Source organism: Diorhabda sublineata, chromosome 4 (genome assembly GCF_026230105.1).
Source record: "Diorhabda sublineata isolate icDioSubl1.1 chromosome 4, icDioSubl1.1, whole genome shotgun sequence".
NCBI lineage: Eukaryota > Metazoa > Arthropoda > Insecta > Coleoptera > Chrysomelidae > Diorhabda > Diorhabda sublineata.
The window spans coordinates 2,676,099-2,700,082 of NC_079477.1; the positions used below are offsets into that span (position 1 = coordinate 2,676,099).

Sequence of the window (23,984 nt, forward strand, 5' to 3'; positions counted from 1 at the left end):
AAAGAAACGCCCAGCTTCGTTTTTGAAAGATAGGCAGGTATGAGAAACTCAATATTGTGACGTAATTAACCCCAATCAGTTATGGTATCGTCAATCCTTGTGAGATCAACTACAAGCTAGCTTCAGATACCTTGGTTACTTAAACTGGACTCACAGAAGAGGAACCCGTGAACCTAACTGTTGACGAGGTTGTCTTGGTCTGATCTGACGACATAAAAAGATTGTCCTCTTGCCAGGGTGAAAAAATTCATTCGCAGTATTGATGGAAGTATTAGTGTGTTATACCTAAACCCTTCCAAGACCGCTTCAAAGACTATTCCCTTGGAGATTCACGTTGCTGCACCTTCTTCTGAGATTGAAGTCTTCAAACCTGGACAATCAGCTCCAGAAGCTTGATTAGATACTCTATCATCCAATGAGGGACCTGAAAATGATTATGAGGCTGAGTCTTCAAGTGAAAATGAAGATCCAGTCCACGTCCTATCATTCAACTCTGCCAGTGACTCGTCGTGAACGTCTCGTGACTCACAGAAGAGAAACCCGTGAACTTAATTATTGACGAGGTTGTCTTGGTCTGATTTGATGCCATAAAAAGATTGTCCTCTTGCCAGGGTGAAGAAATTAGTTCTTAGCATTGATGGAAATATTAGTGTATTATATCCAAGACCGCTTCAAAAACTATTCCCTTGGAGATTGACGCTGTTGTGCCTTCTACTGAGATTGAAGTCTTCAAACCTGGACAATCAGCTCCAGAAGCTTGATTAGATACTCTATCATCCAATGAGGGACCTGAAAATGATTATGAGGCTGAGTCTTCAAGTGAAAATGAAGATCCAGTCCACGTCCTATCATTCAACTCTGCCAGTGACTCGTCTTGAACGTCTCGTGACTTACAGAAGAGAATCCCGTGAACTTAATTATTGACGAGGTTGTCTTGGCCTGATCTGATGCCATAAAAAGATTGTCCTCTTGCCAGGGTGAAGAAATTAGTTCGTAGCATTGATGGAAATATTAGTGTATTATATCCAAGACCGCTTCAAAGACTATTCCCTTGTTGATTGACGTTGTTGCATCTTCTACTGAGATTAAAGTCTTCAAACTAGCACAATTGGCTCCAGAAGCTTGATTAGATACTCTATCATCCAATGAGGGACCTGAAAATGATTATGAGGCTGAGTCTTCAAGTGAAAATGAAGATCCAGTCCACGTCCTATCATTCAACTCTGCCAGTGACTCGTCGTGAACGTCTCGTGACTCACAGAAGAGAAACCCGTGAACTTAATTGTTGACGAGGTTATCTTGGTCTGATTTGATGCCATAAAAAGATTGTCCTCTTGCCAGGATGAAGAAATTAGTTCGTAGCATTGATGGAAATATTAGTGTATTATATCCAAGACCGCTTCAAAGACTATTCCCTTGGAGATTGACGTTGTTGTGCCTTCTACTGAGATTGAAGTCGTTAAACCTGGACAATCAGCTCTAGAAGCTTGATTAGATACTCTATCATCCAATGAGGGACCTGAAAATGATTATGAGACTGAGTCTTCAAGTGAAAATGAAGATCCAGTCCACGTCCTATCATTCAACTCTGCCAGTGATTCGTCGTGAACGTCTCGTGACTCACAGAAGAGAAACCCGTGAACTTAATTATTGACGAGGTTGTCTTGGTCTGATTTGATGCCATAAAAAGATTGTCCTCTTGCCAGGGTGAAGAAATTAGTTCTTAGCATTGATGGAAATATTAGTGTATTATATCCAAGACCGCTTCAAAGACTATTCCCTTGGAGATTGACGTTGTTGTGCCTTCTACTGAGATTGAAGTCTTCAAACCTGGACAATCAGCTCCAGAAGCTTGATTAGATACTCTATCATCCAATGAGGGACCTGAAAATGATTATGAGACTGAGTCTTCAAGTGAAAATGAAGATCCAGTCCACGTCCTATCATTCAACTCTGCCAGTGACTCGTCTTGAACGTCTCGTGACTTACAGAAGAGAATCCCGTGAACTTAATTATTGACGAGGTTGTCTTGGCCTGATCTGATGCCATAAAAAGATTGTCCTCTTGCCAGGGTGAAGAAATTAGTTCGTAGCATTGATGGAAATATTAGTGTATTATATCCAAGACCGCTTCAAAGACTATTCCCTTGTTGATTGACGTTGTTGCATCTTCTACTGAGATTAAAGTCTTCAAACTAGCACAATTGGCTCCAGAAGCTTGATTAGATACTCTATCATCCAATGAGGGACCTGAAAATGATTATGAGGCTGAGTCTTCAAGTGAAAATGAAGATCCAGTCCACGTCCTATCATTCAACTCTGCCAGTGACTCGTCGTGAACGTCTCGTGACTCACAGAAGAGAAACCCGTGAACTTAATTGTTGACGAGGTTATCTTGGTCTGATTTGATGCCATAAAAAGATTGTCCTCTTGCCAGGATGAAGAAATTAGTTCGTAGCATTGATGGAAATATTAGTGTATTATATCCAAGACCGCTTCAAAGACTATTCCCTTGGAGATTGACGTTGTTGTGCCTTCTACTGAGATTGAAGTCGTTAAACCTGGACAATCAGCTCTAGAAGCTTGATTAGATACTCTATCATCCAATGAGGGACCTGAAAATGATTATGAGACTGAGTCTTCAAGTGAAAATGAAGATCCAGTCCACGTCCTATCATTCAACTCTGCCAGTGACTCGTCGTGAACGTCTCGTGACTCACAGAAGAGAAACCCGTGAACTTAATTATTGACGAGGTTGTCTTGGTCTGATTTGATGCCATAAAAAGATTGTCCTCTTGCCAGGGTGAAGAAATTAGTTCTTAGCATTGATGGAAATATTAGTGTATTATATCCAAGACCGCTTCAAAGACTATTCCCTTGGAGATTGACGTTGTTGTGCCTTCTACTGAGATTGAAGTCTTCAAACCTGGACAATCAGCTCCAGAAGCTTGATTAGATACTCTATCATCCAATGAGGGACCTGAAAATGATTATGAGGCTGAGTCTTCAAGTGAAAATGAAGATCCAGTCCACGTCCTATCATTTAGCTTTGCCAGTGACCCGTCGTGAACGTTCTCTGGTGAAGCCAATTAAGCTTGACCTCTGAAGACCTCCCCCTCAGTTTTCTGGTTATTTTCATTGAAAATTTCATGGGGGAGATGCTGGGATCTCGAGATTCTAGCACCTACTTATTCAATAACCCGACGAAGGTGACATTAAAATCAAATTACTTATTTTCTCGCGGAATTTGTTGTCGTTTATCTTTTGTTAGCTATTGAATTTTATCAGAAAAGTTAATCATTGAAATGAATCCCAAAAAAATGCTGCCAACTCATGTTTGAAGACAAAAGTCATACAGTCAAATTTACCATAAATGTCATCATGATTTAAAAATTCTCAGTATCAAAATATGAACTTTTCGCACATTCTACGATGGTTTTCAAAAAGTAAGTTATAAATTTCATCAAAGAATATCACAAAACTTTTGCATTGCAAAATTGTTGATTTAGATTTTTCAAAGTCATCTAAAGAAAATGCCTCTAGTTTCAATGAATCCAGATCATCAATACAAGTTTGTCTACTAGGAGGTCATACCCCTTTGGGTACGATCACCAGTCTCCTCCTTAAACAGAATCCCATAATTTCGAAATTGAAGATTCAAGGAGATATGAAAGTACGTAACTTAGGTGAAGACCTGAACCAGATTGATACCAAGTGTCAAGTTGAGACATATATTCATGCTAAAGATATCGGTAAAGCGGTGAGGGTAAGTTAAATAATTAACCATTAGATTAAAGTCGGAGGAGAAGCTCTATTGCTGTTGCCTTAGCTATTAGAGCTAAAGACAAGTTTACAGAAGTTGTCTCTAGAAAGTATTGCAGAGACAATCACCACTGTCAAGCTGGAAACCACAAATGCTACTCGTAATTTTCTAATTATATATATTTTGCCATGTCGACGGACAGATGTAGAAGTATTTATCATATACAAGAGAAAGCAACCTATACGGACGGTTCCTAGAACTCCACGAGTTTCTAAAAAGAAATAACAGCGTTACCTTCTAACATATACAAGCAAAAATATTGAAAAAATGATATTGAATCATTGTAAAACTCTGTCTTTAGGTCCTTAACAAGCTCAAAGTAATTTCGCACTAAAATGATGGTGAGTTAATAACATGGAAGCAGCCACAAGGGTGGGCTGCGAGATATCGTTGTTATGAGGATTGGGAAGTGAATGGTTAGATACACACTCTTTTGGCAACCTCTGGAGTAACCAGAACCATTGAATGGGTGTCTCTGAGAGTCTGCTTGTATTGCAACAGCACGGAATCTAGGGAAGATGCAGGAGTCGATGAGGAATGGCTACATTCGGTTCCTGTTTCATCAAGGATTTGATGCTCCCGTATTTTTGTTTTTCTCCAACACCAATTTACTCGACTTCAATTAATTAATTGATTCGTTCATGTAAATAAATACTTATTCGTAAAAACAATGTTTGGCAGGACGAGGAAGATTAAGAGGAAAAATTATCGATGTTTTAGGGTGCTGATATAGTTTTACTATTATCAAACCGAGTCTGGCCAGAAAATACGTCACTATCAACAAGAATTTTAGCAGAAAGCCGAAGAGTGTACCAATTGATTTATGAATGTACCATACAAGCACCTAGAGCGATGATCGTTGTTGCGGTACCTCCAGTATCAGTTTTCACTCCTTTCGCCGCTAATTTGTTCAAAAAATCCAATTTTTATCATCCCAGTAGAATAATTGGATCAGCAGCTATGGCTCAGGTGAATATTCGTCAACTTAAAATGTATCTTCAATGTTGGTTTTTTAGGTGAAAATTAATAGTTTGGCGGGTAGGTATCAAGATTTAGATCCTTATATATGTCGAGTTCCATTAACCGGAGGTCCAGATATTGATCTAGCAGTACCAATTTTCAGTAAAGCTTCTCCAGTAGAGATTGATATTAGGTTGGGTAATTTAAACATGTAATATTTGTAATAAATCTTCATTATGTTGTTAGATCGGCGAAAATACTGATGAGTAGATTCAGACAAATCCATTTAGACGATTTTCCAAAACAGCATTGCAAAGAGAACTTCATCGAAAATCATGATCTAAGTGAAGCTTATTCTTTGAATAATATGATTACTACAATAGCTATGGGCATATTTGGAGACTCGGAAGCATTATATTACGCTTTTGTTAGATCTAACATTATACCAAACTGTCAGTAAGTTACTTTTTTTTGAATTGAATTTCGTGAGGACTTGATTAATATCAGAGGCTTTAGTTGGGACATGTACGTAGTTTGAACTGCATCTCACTGGTAGAATGATGAGGTTGAACCAAATTCTAAACAGTAGAAAGAATGTGGGACACATTTCATACCGGAGTCTAATCGACAATCAGCAGAATGGACTGCACGTGATAAAAAACACAAAAGTCGGCTGGAAAGGTGAAGACATCAATGCTTTGAGAAGCAGAAAGTGCTGTTTCAATCAAGATGATGCACCGTGTGACATTGTAATGGAAACGATGGCGAAATTGCAGGATTTCGGCTTCGAATTGCTTCAGCTTCTACCGTATTCTCTGGGTTACATCCTCAGTGACTTTTTCCTGCCTCTAGATCTCGCTGGACAAAAATTTTGCACCGATGAAGAGATAACCACCGAAATTGGTATCGAAATATCACTATAATCGTTATATTGTACTCGATATATTGAAAAAATAAATCAAATTCTTTTTTTATTCTAGCCAACGATCTTTTAGATTTTGTTTTTGATTGTTTACTTTTATTTCAGATACTTAGTGACAATGTTACAGTTTTCCAAAGAGGGTGTTGCGCATAATTTCGGTTTACCAACTGTAAATAATTTTGAATTGGATATGCTGGAGAGAGCAGTTTTGGAAATTAAGAACAGAGAGCAAATGGCGCAGGAATTATTAGATTTTTGCGATGGAAAGTGTAAAACGCCGTCATTCGAAATAAAAGAAAGAAAAAAAGAGAGAACATTGAAACAATCTGTTATAAAATGAGTTTCGTTATTTATTTTGTTAAATTTTGCAACTATTTGTCAAAAGTAGAAGAAATAAATGTTATTTTCAACACTAATTGTTGATTTTTCTTTACGATGATTTTCTTATGAATGTGTTTATAAGGATTTGATACCACACCTGGAAGTAATTATCGTTTTTAGATAATAATCAGCCGAAACGAATTTATTTAGGTTTTCTTTTTGTAGTTTTTTGAATCAGTTTGGATCTATAAACCATATTGGCATACCAAAATCCTTCGATCTTCAAAAATCTTTGGATTTTTAAGAAAACAGTAGTTGTACCTCACGTGTTCGCTAGAGGGCGTGTAATTTGTGGCGCATGGCAGGTTATGTTAGTGGATTCCCGCTCCTTAATTGTGGCCGAAGCTCCAGAAACAGTATCACATTAATCCCCAGCGTTGTTTTGCAATGAATCACGAGGAAAGGTTGATTGAATGGGTGCGTGCTTATCCAGTTTTGTATGATACCAGTGGAATCTTGGAGACAATGCACACATGGAAAGGGTCTTTTTATAAATGAACTTTGTAGTGTTTAACCACAAAAGCCTAAGTAAATGTTCTGTGGAGTACTTTTCACACATACGACGCACTGCTATCCAATACACAAACTGTACGTTTAAGGTAACTCATATTTCCCAAGCTGCCACAAGAAAAATATAAATGTGAGTGCAGGAACAGAACTCTTCAAAAATGAATGACTTCCAAGTAGCTTTTCCATTTATAGACAAGACACTTTCGTTTAATGAGTGAAGAGGTTAATAACGATCTATTATATCTACCAACGACTTCACCAAAGCATACTGTTTTCAAATAATCCATTCTTTTCTTAGATAATGATGCTATCTATTCCCGTTGTTTAAAAAATTTCGTTTCCGATGTTAACAAATTCCACCGCCGTAAAAGAGATCTAAGAAATTTGATCAGATCTTTAATCTCGACATTACTTTCATTTTCGTCATCTAAAATACGAATTATCGGAACAAATTGGATGTGTAGAAGATCTTACAGGTGTAAAATTCTCTTCTTTCAAAACACAATCAGAATTTTCTACTCAAAATTTAAATTTTGAGTTGGAATTGACGAGAATTTAAATCAACTTATTGTTAAAAAAATATTTGGCGAAGTCTGATGATTGGTTTCGGGTCGAGGTTTGTTGTAGACTTTGCGAGGACGAGGAAAAGAATTTTGGACCACTTCATCAGAAATTGCAAGCTCGTAGCTCAATAGGATTAATAATCAAATGTGCTGGGTTCTCGGAAGACATAACATGATGCAATTCGCAAGTATTAGATAATTTTGGGTTTCCCGATATTCTATCGCAGACAAAGGTCTTTATGGATCGAGGCTGCGAACTCAGTCATCTAAAACTATGGTGGAATTTGGAATAAAATGTTTTGTCCACTTAGTGTGTGCAAAAGGGGCGCTAAGATCACCGTTCCGCACAACACGGCGCCAAAGAGGTGATTTCAAGTATTTCTGCATTTAGATTTAAGGAATGTAAGTAGACAGGTCATTAAACATTTGTTTACAACATAAAATTATCTTGTCGCTTTCATTTATTTAAGCGTGAGAAACCTTACGACACCGTTGTCAAACTTTTGTTATTTATCTGTGATAAAAAAGTTGTTTACTGTTTGGTTTGAGCATCTCATCGTCTGGGGATTTCGCCAACATGTTTTCTTTCTACGGCCAATTTACACCAAAATACTGTACTCAAGAGACAGTCACTATTTACAGGGTAGATGTTCCGGTATATATATAAAAAAATGTACTTTTATTTAATAGGCTAGGAAGGAAATTCATTTCTTCATAATGTATACATGGTGTTTCGAAAAAAAGTGAACCCGTCTCTAGTATAGATAGAAAATTTTTGAGGTTAACTTAACCTAACATAACTAACACATTTTTTACGATTTTACTAATGGCAACGTTGCATTGGAATTTCATGTTTTGGAAGCTGATACATCCAGTGAATTTGTTTTTATATCTGACTTTCATAGATGGCGCCAGTTACACGGTACGTACCAAGTAGTATTGAACATAACTTTTTCAATATTAGATTTATGGAAAAAAAACTTCAAGCGAACTTAAAGATCTTCAAAAACTCCCTACCGTGTACCGTTTTCGGAATAGTTTGATTTGAAAATTATGAAATAAAAAAAAAACTATAACGAACATTTCTGGTTTTTATGTAAGATGGAGCTCCACCGCACTTTGACAGAAAGTGTCGTAATTGGTTGAGTAACCATTTTCCAAATCGATGGATTGGTAGAGGTGCAGAAGCTCCGATGGATTGGCTTCCTCGGTCATGCGATTTTAATCCCTTGGATTGCACAGTTTGGTCGTATCTTAGAGAAGAAGTTTACGCTACAGAGGTAAATTTACCTCAAGAATTGAAAGACAGAAGTCAAGGTCACTTAAATGACCTCATAGCTGACTCTCAACCGTTTAGATCAATAGATTCTTTAGAGAGAAAAAACACCTACTCTAATTGAATTCTATTTTATGTTATTGATTGTCTTGATTTCTGTTTATCGTTGTTTCGTTTAGATAACTGCTGTTGACGATGTAACAAATTTACCATCTCGATTTAAATATTTTGAAATAGGTCCACTAGAATATAGGGCCTAACCTAACCTAACCTAACCTAACCTAACCTAACCTAAACCATCAAACGGTGTTTATCGCCTGCCAACTTAACTAAATTAAAAATTAATATGAACATGGTTACCAACTTTGACTCTATATAAAACAAAATGGTATGAGGTAAGGATAGGGTCAAGGCTGGGATAAGTCGGATCAGCTGTCAATTTGATCAATTCTCAACAAGATACCATTGGGATATTCGATAAGAGATATCATGTTGAACTAATGGGAGATGTTCCAACAAACAAAGCAGTTATGGCATTTTCACACGTTGAACATCCCCCCAAACAAAGTATTATTAATTATAGATGGGCATGGTACCCGTAGAACTGTGAATATTTTTTATACTAGGATATTAAAGTACTGGAATTAGCCATTGGAATTGATTGTGATAATTTTTATTTTCGTCGTTTCAAAAATTATAAGCAAACTTCATTGACATCTTCCCCGTTTTCTAAACGAATTTAAGCGTCGTCCGGATTAACTACGCCACTGCTTTTAACAAGATTTATAGATGCATCAAGCAAAAGTAGTACTCGTTTTAAATTATCCCATGGAACAAGCTATAAAACATATCTGGCAAAACTACAGACTTCGTATTTAGTTTTACTCGCCCCTCGAGATTTGTTGTAAGACCGAAATGGAATTTATCGTTTGAGCAGTTGAGTATGTTTTAATGAAAGTTGTAGCAAAATATACGACGCTTTAAATATTATGAAATTTTTAACATGTCGGGTGTTTAATAACCAGTAGCTGATAGTATATTATGAAGGAAGCTTTTAGAAAAATTGTTTCACTTTCCAACTCCCTCACTACCTATTAATGCTTTTAAATTTTACTTTAGAGAGAAGGGTTTTATTTCTCCCTTGGTTAATGATTGTATTTCCCCCCTTTTTACCATATGTACGAGGTCTGTTTGTTGAGTTATGAAACTGGAAAAGAGGAAGATTCATTATTAAATAATAAAAAATTGAGTTCTAGCAAAAACTGTTTAATCTTTTCCAAATTTACTAAATCCTTTTACTTTTATTCACTTTCCAAAAGCTTCGCTACTCGATTAATGGCGTTGTTGCCAATATAATACCTTTAATTTGTCTATTTTCTACCGTTATAAACTTGCTGGTATTTTCAAATTGTGAAGTGTTTGTACCAGAGTAGAATTATATCCAGAGTTACCCCTTGCTCAAGAGGACGTCGTAGCTCGGTTTTTTCGGATTAATCTTTGGACCTTCCAACTTTTTATGGGACCTTGAGAGTCCACGGCATCTTTTTCAAGACTAAGTCATCAGCACATCGAATTATCGTACATTACAATTTATATTTTGATTTTATTTTACGTTTCTTTATGTAGTTATTTGTGTATTTGTTTCTATTTAGTTTTTTACAAGATTTTGCCTACAAATTGTGAACAATTTTCTTTCTAAGCCTGTGTAAAAGAGAGAGTTTCGTTGGGATTCATTTTGGTTGGATGAGGAAATTTTTTATTGTGAGGATTCATTAAAATTGGCCGTTCTTCTACAGGACTGGAGTTGAGGTGCTTTCCAGGTTTGAGGATATATTTCGGTATATTATTTGCTTTTTTAAAAGCCAGTAATTTGGCTGGTGAATCGATTCACCAGGTTAAAGATAATCCACAGAAAACCTGGGGTGTGAGAAGTTGGGTTTTATCCAAATGTCTTTGAAAGAATTGTCTAAAAAGTTAAGGAAGATATCAGGGAGTTTTGGCGAGTCAACGATCTAATCGTCAACTGTGCCACGGGGTTGGAGACTAAACTTCGCCCCATGGGCTCCATATCGTCTTTTCAAGTTGAAATTAGAATTTTTAAGACCTAATCTTTCACAAAAAACACTCTTGCGCTTTATGTTAAAGTTAATTTCGATATTCAAATGACCTTATCATTACAAACAATTCTTTTAACGGTTCAATGTAATTAAAAAAGTTTTCGTCGGTTGTAAAAGCAATTATAATTAGTTATATTCATACTTAAACATATTTTTACTGCGAAATAAAATTTCCAGCCAAATTAAAATGAATGAACGCCTATTTAGAGAGCATTAATTTTCTTTTCTATTTTATACCATAATGGAAAATTGATTTACATTTTTACGATGGGACTTTTGAAGCAATTAATTATTCTGGAGAAAACTAGGAATTAAACAGATTATAATCCAAAATAATTCAACTGAAAATAATCGGTGGTAATTTTTTTATTTGTTAAAAATGAAAATTACCTTGAAACAAACGTATTATTTTGATTTTCGTCGACATCTATCCCTTCACAGTATTTGTGAACCTCTCATAGACTAAGTTAATTGAAAAATTGAAAAAAATTATGTAAAAAATGAAATTATTGTCGTAATTTGATTCAATCGATCTTGAAAAACGATTTGAACAATAAATTATGATGATAACTAAGTCATATAGGTTTTTATAGAAATTTAAACGTTGGCTCAGCTATTTACAAGGCTTGTTTAAAAATTTTTCGACCGCGATCTTAAGAGGTAAGCATGTTAAGGGTTTCCTATTGTCATTTCAGCGATTTTTGACGGTTAATTTCAGTTGGATAATTGTATGATAACGATATCATCGAAAAACCAAAAGCACGTTTCATTAAATATTTCCCGGGCGGTTTAAACAAACCGAGTGGGATTTTTTGTACACATTCATAACAGTTGATAAACCCTGGATCTATTACTACACTCCTGGATTGGAAAAATAGGTCAAGACCGTTTTTTGGGGGGGGGGGGGTGGACGTAGGCGATTTTGTTTATCGACAATTGCTTGACCACCCATCGTACTTACTAGATCCGGCCCCCAGTGACTTTTTCCTGTTTTCTAACCTTAAACTTTAACTTTTAGCATCGATGAACTAGGAAGGAAACTATGCTGAAAGATAAGAATAATTTTGATTCATTGTTTGATCGGAAGCTAAAATCAAGTTCGGTATGTGGTAAATAGACATCGAATCATTATTATTATATCGTATTTATGGATCTAATTGAAGCATCACTTACGATTTTATTGTTTAAATGAAGTAACTCGCGCTCGGCAAGACGTCTAGTGGCATTTTCCTTCCGTTTTCTTTTATATTGATTGTACTTGTAAAACAAGTACATTCCAGGAAGTGCTAAAACCACGAAGGGCTTCATCAAAGGACTGGGCTTAGGACCTTGTGGCATCCTGGCTGAAATATAACAATTTTGAATGGAGATATTACGAGTTCAAGAGTGTATTTCGTAATTACTTTTGAGTTATTTAATTTGAAAAAATTTTCACAACAACAAATGATGAATAGTGTATTCAACACCTAATAGAGGCAATCAAATTTCGAAGCTATCGATTGAACTCGAATCCGCGAACATACTTTTGACCTTTTAAGACTTTAGTTAAACTGATTAGGCTTCTTTAATGAAATTCTCGCTTTTTTACTTCGAAAATAGGGACAAAAATTAGTTTAAAGATGCCTACAGAAGCTCTAACTCATCGATTGTAGCAATGGATCCGCTAATTTTGTTTAGTCTATGGAAGGAATTATCAATTCTACACCACGTGGATTGCACTTCAGAATCCTTGTTCTGCGAGCCAATCAAATACTTCGTATTTTTGAATTCCACGTAGCATAGAGACCACTAAAAAAGTCACAATTTATAGTCGAGGAAATAGAGCACGAAAAGGGAAATACACAGGAATTTCTGAGCAGTAGGACGGATCAAGATGCAACAAAATGCTTCAGTAAACTTTGTGAACGAAAATTATGCACTAAGAATTGCATTTGTACCGAAAATAAGTTCAATTTTACTACTCGGATAGTTTTTGAGGTCACTGAACACGAATATCCCGATAGAAAAGGTCTAAAAGATACCAAGTGCTTAGGGCTGCCGACACCAAGTCATCTACTAGAGTTCTGTGGAGTAATTTCAAATAAAAGGCAAGATAACATGGAAAAATACCTTGTCATTAATTATAATAGCCATAAAATAAAATTTGGTATTTCCAATTTTCTTTGTGAGGCAACCATTCCATCATTTCATCACGGAAACCGATAAAATCAATGGAAATTTAACAAAGTCGACATTGCTTTGCAGAATACCCAAAAATTTTCACCACGAGGCGCCACTGGGCCGTTGGTTTTCCAATAAACTGAAGTTGAAAATTGAAAAAATTGAAAAATTCAATTTCTGCTTGTAATAATTGTTTTTTTTTTGTAAAAGTAACGATCTTTATGTTTTTAAAATTAACCTAAACATATGGTTTAATATGAATGAAATTCTTCGGCAATTTGAACCAAAAAAAGACTAAAAATTTTCACAATTGTGAAGGATCTTGTATAATAAACCTGCACGTAACTATAGAAGTCGTTCCAAACAATGAAAACCAATCATTTAATACGTAATACATTCTAAATTTTCGATATTATTAGTTAAATTTCGTCGAAACAGAAATTCAACAAGAGGTCAAATGCCCAAAGTACAATTGAAAAAATATGAAGAATAATGAATAAAACCTTTTATTACCTCATAAACAACAGCTCCTACTATCGATAAAAGTTCATAAAACGTCTCGAAAAATTCGCAAACAGTTTATGTTTTGAAAAAATCGGAACAAAAACCAAATTTTGGCACTAAGCAGCCCCAGAAGGGCGACGAAAATAACACGATTATATGAGAGCGATAGAGACAGAAAATTATATTGTCAAAAATATTGTATTCGGTACGCCCACCGTGTGAAAAGCATCCCGACGCTCGTTGCCGTTGCGACGCGCCGTCACAACGTTCACTGCGGGTTGCCGTTCGATAGGCGAATACACCGACGACGAATATGCGCGGATATAACTGGGGGTTACACTGTAAAAATCCACCCTAATTCATATTAGTCAAAACGAACAGTCCAACCATTATCAAGAAATGTGTCCATTCTAATTTAAAACTATAAATCTTTCATTAAGATAAAGAATTTGACAGGAATATATATTTAAACTGCGCGCGTAAATTCAGTAACATTTTCTTTTTAGATGTTGGTACAACCTTTTTTATGTTTTAGGGACTTTTAGGGACCGAAAACATATATTTTTGAGGATTCGGTGAAGGTCATGAAGACGTCTGTTGGATATTAAAGATCAACTGATTCTATGGAGGAGCGAAAAAATCTTGACACCTCTTTTCAACATCTACTCAGAGGGAATCTTCACCAAAGACTAGAAGTCTTCGAGATATGGGCCTATCGTAGGATACTGAGAATACCACCACATCAGGAGAGGTTCAAAATACGAGATTCTACAGCTGATAATTCAGGAAAAAATCACATCACATCTGACCTATACAGGGCTGCGGCTTCCAAAGTCAAAATAGCTATTGTGATAGCCACCCACAGAAACGATGAAGAAAAATTGGTCATAAAAGATTAATTTTTCATTCTGTATAGTTCCCACAAATATGTAATTAAAAAAAAAACAAATATCTTTAATTATTTTGAACCATCTTTCATCTGGAGATGAAATATTTTCAGAAATATCGATTTCTGTTTAGAAATTTGTCAATTTGTCAAATTTAACTATTTCTGGGTAGAAAATCTGGTTTCATAGTATATATATATTTAAAAAACCATGCTTATTACATCAAAAAGATTTAAAAAAATTACATTTATTGATTTGGATGGATATTTTTTTAAATAACTTTGTTTTTTGGTAAATTTACTTTTTCAGCAGCCCTGTATCACAAACTCATCACTATAAGATGATCTGTTCTCTTCCTCGGGAAGTGGTATTCGGCCTCAGTTTAAGTATATAAAAACTGGTACTCGGATGGGGTGACCAATTAACATTAAATTGGAGGCAACCACCTTTTTAACCCCTTTTTAACCAACGTCGTTAAAAATAAATAAAAAGCCGTAATCACCTAATGAATTAAATTAAAATAAAGATTAAACAATCTAAAACTATTCCCGGGCACGATTATCCAAAATAATATTTATTGCTAAGAACAATAAAAGAAGTTTCAACAACTCAGATTTCGGGATGGTTGCAGCCCCCACCTGGATTCCAAGATGTTGGAGTTGAGGTTCAGTTTGTAGTCTGGTGGTTGTTGTGGAAACCCCCAAGGAAACGGAACGGAAAAAGGAACGAGTAGAAAGAGCAGATTAGAATAAAAAGGAGCTTATGGGGTTCATCCCATGTGATGGGCTCAAATCTACCCAGCAGGTAGAAGGAAGAGTTTTTCGGAGCTCTGAGTTGGCAGTTGGGATCCGGGACTTTATACCTGGCCCCCCTTTTATACATATATACATTTATACAAGCTTAGATAAGTTTCTACAGGCTTAAACAGAAATTTCTATAGATGAAGAGGAAGGAATACTCTATGAAGCAGGCATCGCCGATTGGGGGTAAATTGAGATTTTCATAGTTTTAAATGGACTTGAAACTTTAAACGCGTTTTTCTCAAAACTTTGTTTTTCAAATTTTCCTCCATCGTATCTCAAAAACGGCTTGACCGAACGACTCGCTCAAAACATGTAAACGCATGTAATGAACTATTATCACTCGAAAATTTCCAAAATTTTGGTTTTTTCATAGCAAAAAACAAAGAAAAAACGCAAAATTCGTAACTTTTATTTAAAATGTCTACCAAAAGTCCAATTTTTTGTATACAGATTAGATTGCCGAGGCGGGGGTGTTCGGAACGCTGTAACACAAGTTCTACACAATATTTTTAGCTTAAAATTTATATTTATACTGTCGAAATATATGTGAATAAATGATAATAAACTTAAGGCTCTATCTATTTACTGGTCGTAGAAAAAAAATCCTAAAAAAATCGCTGGGATGACCCCCTTATGCTCTAACGTACAAAAATATATTTTTTAAAATATAACCAAACAGGAATCAGACAAATAGAAAATAGGAATTCATATGAAAACTATCATACAAAATTTGCTTAAAACAAAATGAAATCCAGCATCCAGCACAATAAAAAAAGCATAGAAAAACCTACTAGCGATTATAAAGAATAAAATCGCCACAGATTTATTAAAATTTGATTTTGCTTGAAGTTTAGATAGGTAGAGGACGATTTAGAATCAATTTCGAGGTTTTATTGAATTTCTGGAAGGTCGATACCAAATTAATTTCTTCAAAAACTCGAAAATTAGAATAAATAAATAAAATAAGTGACTACTGTGCCACAATACGTAAGCAAAGGGATATTTTCTTCCGACTGTAGAAAATAGATATTGAATAAAATATAATTTTCGTACCAATGATTGTAACAAACTTTTTGACAGTGTAAGAAAGGACCTCACTTCGTACAAAACTGATTCGTATTTTGTTTACTCAAATCTGATACTCTGAAGTCACAAGCGATATGGTCATTCTTATGTATAGCGTGTAACATAGTAAATTGAGGGTATTGACAAATATTTTGGTTAGTAGGTGGGGAACGGCGTCAGTTCCATTTCTAATAACGTCACAACAAATACTAGGGAATATACGAACGCTAAATGGACGAAAATGTTTATAAATTACATAAATAAATAGCAGGTATACGAAGGATATTCCGAAATATCTTCTAATAAGCTCCCAGGGCCATCCTGGTAACGCACGCGGGCGGTAAAATAACGGACGGCCGTTGGTCTTACATAATTTCAACAATCACGCAAATTTTTACCCATTTCAACAACATATAGAGTATATCCGAAATGTATTTATCTTTTATTGTCTGCTGCTAACTCTAGCGGTGCAATTATTTGTACAAGAGGTTTCTAATTATGTTTCTGCTGCAATTTACTAAAAAAGTACAACTTTGAAACCGTGAAACGTGATACTCGGTGAGAATGTTGTATCAATGCTATTACATATCTCAAATAAGACCTAAAAACAAAATTATTACTACATTAAATGCCTTAATTGAAGATTCCAAACAAGACGCGATAATCAAAACTAATTAAAAATTTAGAAACGTTTTCAGTTCACAGATACCTTAAGAGAACTGGGAGTACAAAATGTCGTTAGATGGGTAAGAGCAAGACGCCGACAATAGAGAGACCATGTAGAACGAATGGCTCCAGAACGGATTGCCAAATGGGCCAAAACACAGAAATCAGACACAAGACGCCCAATCGGTAGGCCCCCAAAACGCTGGTACGATAGCTGGACATCGGCGTCACAAGAGGGCAGATGACCTCGTCCTACTACAAGAAGAAGAAGAAAAAGAAGTTTTCAGTTTGAATTTGATATTATTTATTATCAGGACTAGCATTTGCTAGAGATTTATGAATTGATTTTTCGCATTAACCGCTTCTTCTGTGGGAGAAATCATTGGGTGCCAAACAAGAGCTGTACGGCGGATGCTGTATTCAACACAAACAAATCTTTTTGTCAGTGAAATATTCATGTAATATTGAATGTATGCGAGTCGAACTAATCCCCAAATATGCCTCAATCTCACGGTATGTCATATGTCACTTTTTTAATATCAATTTACTTACAGGACTGAGGTTTTCTGGCACAACAGCCGATTCATCACCAAAAGTCGAAGCGAGCTGATCGGTTGGTTTAATCCACGTGGAAAATCATAGATAAACATCGCACGAAAATGTTTGCGACCAATAAAAGCTGCCAAAGATAGGAGACTTGCCAATTCTCGTAATGTTTCTAAAGAAACTACAGAATAAGGCTCCTACATCTAGCTTAATTTATCAAATTCTATAACTCCTTCTCATGATCCGCTTTCATATCTCCTTGATGCTGATGCTAACTTACACAGTTTCTTCTTTGTGCCCGTAGTTTTAGCGTCGCAGTACTCCTCACAAAGGAGGAGATAAAAAACGAGCGTCGAATTATGGCCCAATTGCACTCCTTCCTACGTTATTTAGATCATACGAAGATTGGTTGAAAACAGGCTTTTATCATTTCTGTTTAAATATAAAATACTTACTACCAATCAATTTGGGCACAATTGATGCCATATTCTCCCTCCTAAATAATGTCTACTCCAGCCTAAACCCCCTTCACTACCCATGATTTTTCTGAAGCTTTCGATTGTGTTAATCATAATATTCTAATCAACAAATTGCATTACGACGGTTTCAGGGGAACACTTCTCGCATGGTTTAAGTCGTGCCTTACCTACAGAAGTCAGCTTGTAAGCCAATAGAATGTGGAGTGCCCCAAGGCTTAGAACTAGACCCTATTTTGTTGCTTCTAGACATCAGTGGTCTATTTTAATCTTTTCTGCCTCAAAGTTATTAAATCTGTAAAATTGTTAGGGCTTGTTTTGGACAAATCCTTGAAATGGGAATTACATATTTCCTGCTTTGCACTGAGATTAGTTTCCAAAGAACTGAACTTATCCATCTCCGTAACAGTTTATTACGTCCTTATTGAGTCGCATCTCCGATATGCCCTTTCCTTCTGAGGTACGGGTGGTTACATGCAAAAAAATGCACAATCACTTGCCAATTGAAATCGAATCGATTACATCTAATAATTTGAGGACATATTTACTGATATTAATGCCTTTTTCTCTAATAATAATAATAATAGGACTTCCATATTATTATTTGAACCAGCTTTTCCCCAATACGTCATCTATATTTTTCTTATTCAGTAAGTTTAGTGACACTTTATCCATTTACAGGGTCAGAGGTTACAGTTTTATCGTTGACTGAATCGACATAAATTTTTGCATTTGGTTCTTAATGCCAGTTATAATCAGAAAATGTTTGCGAGAACCAATATCAAGGTTATCTCGAGCAAATAGATAAGCGTACTACTTCAGTTTGATTATATCGTTTAGAAATCTTTTAGTGAAGTGATAGATTAGAATACTAAGGATTGAACCATCGCATCTGTAACATCCTGAGCAACTAACGTATTCATATCTATTCTGCCATAACTATTTGAAGGTAATGATTACGTATTATTACCATTTATATAAACTAACACAGACGGATAAAGTAAATTACAATGTTGTGTGGATATGCTCTACCAAAGGGCAATTTGCTGAGTTCGCGTAGCTGAAACTTGGAAAATATGATTATTAACAGGAAACAAAAATTGTTGCTACTAGAATGTTCCTTTTTGCTATATTTGGATTGTATAGATTGTCATTATAAAAGTTACGGATTGGTAACCATTAGGCGTGAGCCGCCCCTGTAGAATTTATAATTTTCGAGTGTATAATTTTGAAAAAACACTCTGTAGTTGTAACCTTTAGTAATATCGTTTCGTTTTTCACCTTCTCGACGTCCACTCCATTTCGCATTTAATAGAAAACGACCCAATTACAACATGGCCCCCACAAGGATGGGGCTACTGCAATTTTGGTCACAGGGCCCGGGCCCACGGGCCCTAGTCCTCTTTTAATCTAATTTTTTGATTTATTACAGAATATTTTATCCTATTTTATAAAATTTAAATATATAATTATGACAATATCAAAGTTTCGTAAATTAATGAAGATTCTAAATTGTAGATTGTGCGTACGTACTGTTTGCAATGTTTGCATACAACGCCTGCTCGGGCCCCACGCACTCCCTTTACAATTTAGTTTTTGAAACAAAGCATACCAGTAGCACGAAAAAATAAAAGGGGGCCCGAGCCTGATCCTGGTTACAGAGTCCGCAATCAAATGTGGAAGCCATGAGTTACGAAATGGGATAAAAAAAACGAGCCTGACCGGGGGACATAGAGCACCTCGTCTAATGGTTGTACAGTTTTCGAACAAAGAAATATTTCCGTACTGAATCAATTTTCCACGAAAGAAGATTCAATTTAATAACTATTTCTCCATTAAATTTGAACCCTTTAGCTCAGGGGGAGCACAAGCCTGATCCTGGTTACAGAGTCCGCAATCAAACGGGGGGGCCATGAGTTACCAAATGGGATAAAATCGGCGAGACTGATCTCGGTTGTACAGTTTTCGAACAAAGAAATATTTCCGTACTGAATCAATTTTCCACGAAAGAAGGTTCAATTTAATAACTATTTCTCCATTAAATTTGAACCCTTTAGCTCAGGGGGAGCACAAGCCTGATCCTGGTTACAGAGTCCGCAATCAAACGGGGGGGCCATGAGTTACCAAATGGGATAAAATCGGCGAGACTGATCTCGGTTGTACAGTTTTCGAACAAAGAAATATTTCCGTACTGAATCAATTTTCCACGAAAGAAGGTTCAATTTAATAACTATTTCTCCATTAAATTTGAACCCTTTAGCTCAGGGGGAGCACAAGCCTGATCCTGGTTACAGAGTCCGCAATCAAACGTGGGGGCCATGAGTTACCAAATGGGATAAAATCGGCGAGACTGATCTCGGTTGTACAGTTTTCGAACAAAGAAATATTTCCGTACTGAATCAATTTTCCACGAAAGAAGGATTAATTTAATAACTATTCCTCCATTAAATTTGAACCCTTTAGCTCAGGGGGGCACAAGCCTGATCCTGGTTACAGAGTCCGCAATCAAACGTGGGGGCCATGAGTTACCAAATGGGATAAAATCGGCGAGACTGATCTCGGTTGTACAGTTTTCGAACAAAGAAATATTTCGGTACTGAATCAATTTTTCACGAAAGAAGGTTCAATTTAATAACTATTTCTCCATTAAATTTGAACCCTTTAGCTCAGGGGGAGCACAAGCCTGATCCTGGTTACAGAGTCCGCAATCAAACGGGGGGGCCATGAGTTACCAAATGGGATAAAATCGGCGAGACTGATCTCGGTTGTACAGTTTTCGAACAAAGAAATATTTCCGTACTGAATCAATTTTCCACGAAAGAAGGTTCAATTTAATAACTATTTCTCCATTAAATTTGAACCCTTTAGCTCAGGGGGAGCACAAGCCTGATCCTGGTTACAGAGTCCGCAATCAAACGGGGGGTCATGAGTTACCAAATGGGATAAAATCGACGAGACTGATCTCGGTTGTACAGTTTTCGAACAAAGAAATATTTCGGTACTGAATCAATTTTCCACGAAAGAAGGTTCAATTTAATAACTATTTCTCCATTAAATTTGAACCCTTTAGCTCAGGGGGAGCACAAGCCTGATCCTGGTTACAGAGTCCACAATCAAACGGGGGGGCCATGAGTTACCAAATGGGATAAAATCGGCGAGACTGATCTCGGTTGTACAGTTTTCGAACAAAGAAATATTTCCGTCCTGAATCAATTTTCCAAGAAAGAAGGTTTAATTTAATTTTTATAACTAATTTACTTGGACTATAAACTTATTATTATTATATCCTTCATATATTTCTGCAGATGATGGTGGTGATTTTATCATGGCTAATTTCAATAATAACCGTTATTGGTACCGGTATCTTTCTTCTGAACTTATATATTTCTCAAGCGCACAAATATTGGGAAACTAAGGGTATATTTACCCCAAAAACTTCCCCTATAGTTGGTCACATTTTGGATCTAATATTATTTCGAACGACTGTAGCGGAACTTCTCAAACATTATTACGATCAAATAGACGAAAGATTCTTCGGAATCTATATTTTCGACGAACCGATTCTGGTGGTCAAAGACCCGGATTTGATCAAAAATGTGCTGATCGAAGACTTCCATCATTTTTCTAGCAGATACATCGGTATTTCTCATGATGAAATTCAAAAGAATATGTTGTTTTTTCAAAAATATACAGAATGGAAATCGACAAGAGCGAAACTATCCCCGGTTTTTACAATTTCTAAATTGAAATCGATGGTTCCTCTACTTGAAGCTATAGTTGATGATTTGGTACAGTTTTTAAATGAAAATCAAGGTGTTATAGAAGCTAAGGAAATTACTGCTAAATTTACCACGGATGCTATAGCGAAATGTGCTTTTGGTAAGTTTCGTGCATATGTATCTGACAATTTTTATAATTTTTTCTATTACCGATCTGAACATATTTTGGATTTATTTGTTTTTATATACAAACGACATATTCCACCTGAAATTTTGTGATTTCAAGGTATCGAAGCTGGAAGTTTTGTCCAAAAAAAGTCCGTTTTCAGAGAAGCTGGAAGAAAATTATTCGAAAACTCCTTAAGGAATGCCATTAGTCAATTAATACATGTTTTCAAACCCAGTTGGACCCAAAAATTGAAACTATATTTTTTCTATCAACCAAGTGTACGTTATTTCAAAAGTGTATTTTTAGATACACTGTATAATAGAAACGATAGTTATAGATGCAACGATCTGATAGATATTCTCAAAGATATGAGAAAAAATGAGAAATCTGAAGATATAGGTAAGTAAAATCTTCAAATGTTATCATCACCAAGCCTCCATCTTGTGATCTATGTAACCATGTTATAATCTCCGTAAAACCAAATGGGATCTAAACACCATACAGGGAATGAATGGAAATGCCATTAAATGGTATACGGATGGATCAAAAACAGCAGACGGAACTGAAATAGGATTGTAAAGCCCAGAACCGAACACTCTGAAAGTCTAAGCAACACACCAAACATTTTCCAAGAATAAATTAATGCAATTAAAAATGTATCCATTTCAATATAGGGAGGAACTATCCCAAACCCCAGATCATCATCCTGTTCGATAGTCAAGCAGCCATTAGAGCTCTAAGTTCCAAATAAGCTCGCTCAAGTAGGGGCAGACAAGCTCTTCATGGTACCCGAACGCTTTTATGGTATCATCTACAAAATAATGGAAAAAGCACTGGAAAAGAAGGTAAATAGGAACAGAACAGATGATAATATCTGTCCTGCATGTAAACTTTAAGGTTAGAAAACAGAAAAAAGTCGCTAATTAATTCAAATTTGTGATATTGGCATTGCGTAGAAATCCATGTCCCCCAGTAATTGGTATTCATCAAGACAGAAGCTTCATGTGGAAGAAACATACATTTACAAAGCGCAATCAACTTGTTATTGAACTAAAGCAAATGTATTTGCTTCTTGGTCGTAAATTAAAACTACCAGAGTGCTCAAAATAAACGATAATCGGCGTATAATTTCTATTCATTGAACATCCTCTTGAGGTTGCTGGGGGTCATGTAAATTTACCATAGTTTTCATTAATTTGTTACAAGATATCGTTCTACAAATGGTGCAATAACTAATGATGATGAATACTATACCAGGCGCATGCCAAAACATTGATATCATCACCTTCCCAACCGACTTTTGCATCTTTCCACGCTTTGGTGTCGGTACATCACGTGCAGCTCAATTGGCTGACAGCCAGTGGTTCAAACGTAGCAATCCTTCAAAGATTTCAAAATAATTTTACTGGTTAATCAGTTAAACGCAGGCGCAGACTCAAAGTTTGTTCCTAAGTGATCTTACTACAATATATATGAGCAAGAAATAAAACCAAATGCTCAATGCAGATCTCTCTAGAATTATTTTGTTCAATTATCATCCTAAGATGTCCAATTTCAGATGAAAATAAATTAGCAGCATCCGCATTTCAATTTTTTGTGGCTAGTTTCGAAACTACGAGTGCCACAATTTCATTTACTCTTCACGAACTTTGTGTTAATGAAGAAGCTCAACGTAGATTGAGAACTGAAATCAATGAAGTCGTAGAAAAATTTGGTGGCATCACTATGGAATCGTTGAAAGAAATGCGTTACTTGGATATGTGTATAAATGGTAATTGTTTATTTAACCGGACTAATTATGAAAGTAAATCTTCATCTTTATTTTCTTTAGAAACTTTAAGGAAATATCCTGTGTTACCATACTTGGATAGGGTATGTACACTGGACTACACTATACCTGGCACAGATATACAAATTGAGAAAGGGAGGGGAATAATGATTCCTATGTATGGGCTACACATGGATCCAAACTATTTTCCTGAACCATCAAAATATGACCCAGAAAGGTTTGCTTACAAGAATTCAAATATGAACGAAATTCATTTGCCATTTGGAGGAGGTCCGAGAAACTGCATAGGTAAGATTCATCAAGATGTCGAAGAAACAATTTGGATGCTCGATAACGTACATAAACTTTTATTTTAGGAGAACGATTTGGTAAATTGAGCATGCAAGTTGCTCTTGTTAACATTATTAAAAATTTCACAGTCGAAATGTGTCAAGAAACTCCGAATCCAATTAAATTCGATAGAAAAACCTTCCTACTTACATCCGATGTCGGTTTACCTATGAAAATTACGAAAATAAAATGTTCATAAGATACGAATTTTTGTTTTAATTAAATGCATCCACCCGCAGGGTTTTGGACTTCCAAACACCAACCTGGACATAAGACATTACTTCGGATTAGGTTCCTTCTTGTCCATTACTTCCTTTTT

The 23,984-nt window shown here is 35.8% G+C and overlaps 2 protein-coding genes across 2 annotated transcripts in view; one reads left to right on the forward strand and one right to left on the reverse strand.

The window, feature by feature from the left end:
* The window catches only part of LOC130442809 (uncharacterized), a 56,849-nt gene extending 43,361 nt beyond the window's left edge, over nucleotides 1–13,488 (reverse strand). The window contains exons 1-2 of the mRNA XM_056777165.1: nucleotides 13,225–13,488; nucleotides 11,725–11,894 (exon numbers count right to left, since the gene is read on the reverse strand). Coding sequence (XP_056633143.1) covers nucleotides 11,725–11,889 — 165 coding nt within the window. The 5' untranslated portion in view covers nucleotides 11,890–11,894; nucleotides 13,225–13,488. The remainder of the gene's footprint in view (nucleotides 1–11,724; nucleotides 11,895–13,224) is intronic.
* Nucleotides 13,489–18,386: 4,898 nt separating this feature from the next.
* Nucleotides 18,387–23,872, forward strand: LOC130442904 (cytochrome P450 6k1-like). The gene is made up of 6 exons (XM_056777307.1): nucleotides 18,387–18,607; nucleotides 20,964–21,537; nucleotides 21,664–21,945; nucleotides 23,105–23,317; nucleotides 23,378–23,623; nucleotides 23,692–23,872. Exons 2-6 carry the CDS (start codon nucleotides 20,964–20,966, stop codon nucleotides 23,862–23,864), a joined length of 1,488 nt encoding a protein of 495 aa, XP_056633285.1. The 5' UTR covers nucleotides 18,387–18,607; the 3' UTR covers nucleotides 23,865–23,872.
* Nucleotides 23,873–23,984: the final 112 nt, after the last annotated feature.

Bases quoted from the DNA above. Each gene is read 5' to 3' on its own strand.
- LOC130442904 (XM_056777307.1), top strand. From the start codon at position 20,964: ATGATGGTGGTGATTTTATCATGGCTAATTTCAATAATAACCGTTATT. The intron at 23,318-23,377 runs GTAATTGTTTAT...TATTTTCTTTAG, and splicing joins CTTGGATATGTGTATAAATG to AAACTTTAAGGAAATATCCT. The intron at 23,624-23,691 runs GTAAGATTCATC...CTTTTATTTTAG, and splicing joins AGGTCCGAGAAACTGCATAG to GAGAACGATTTGGTAAATTG.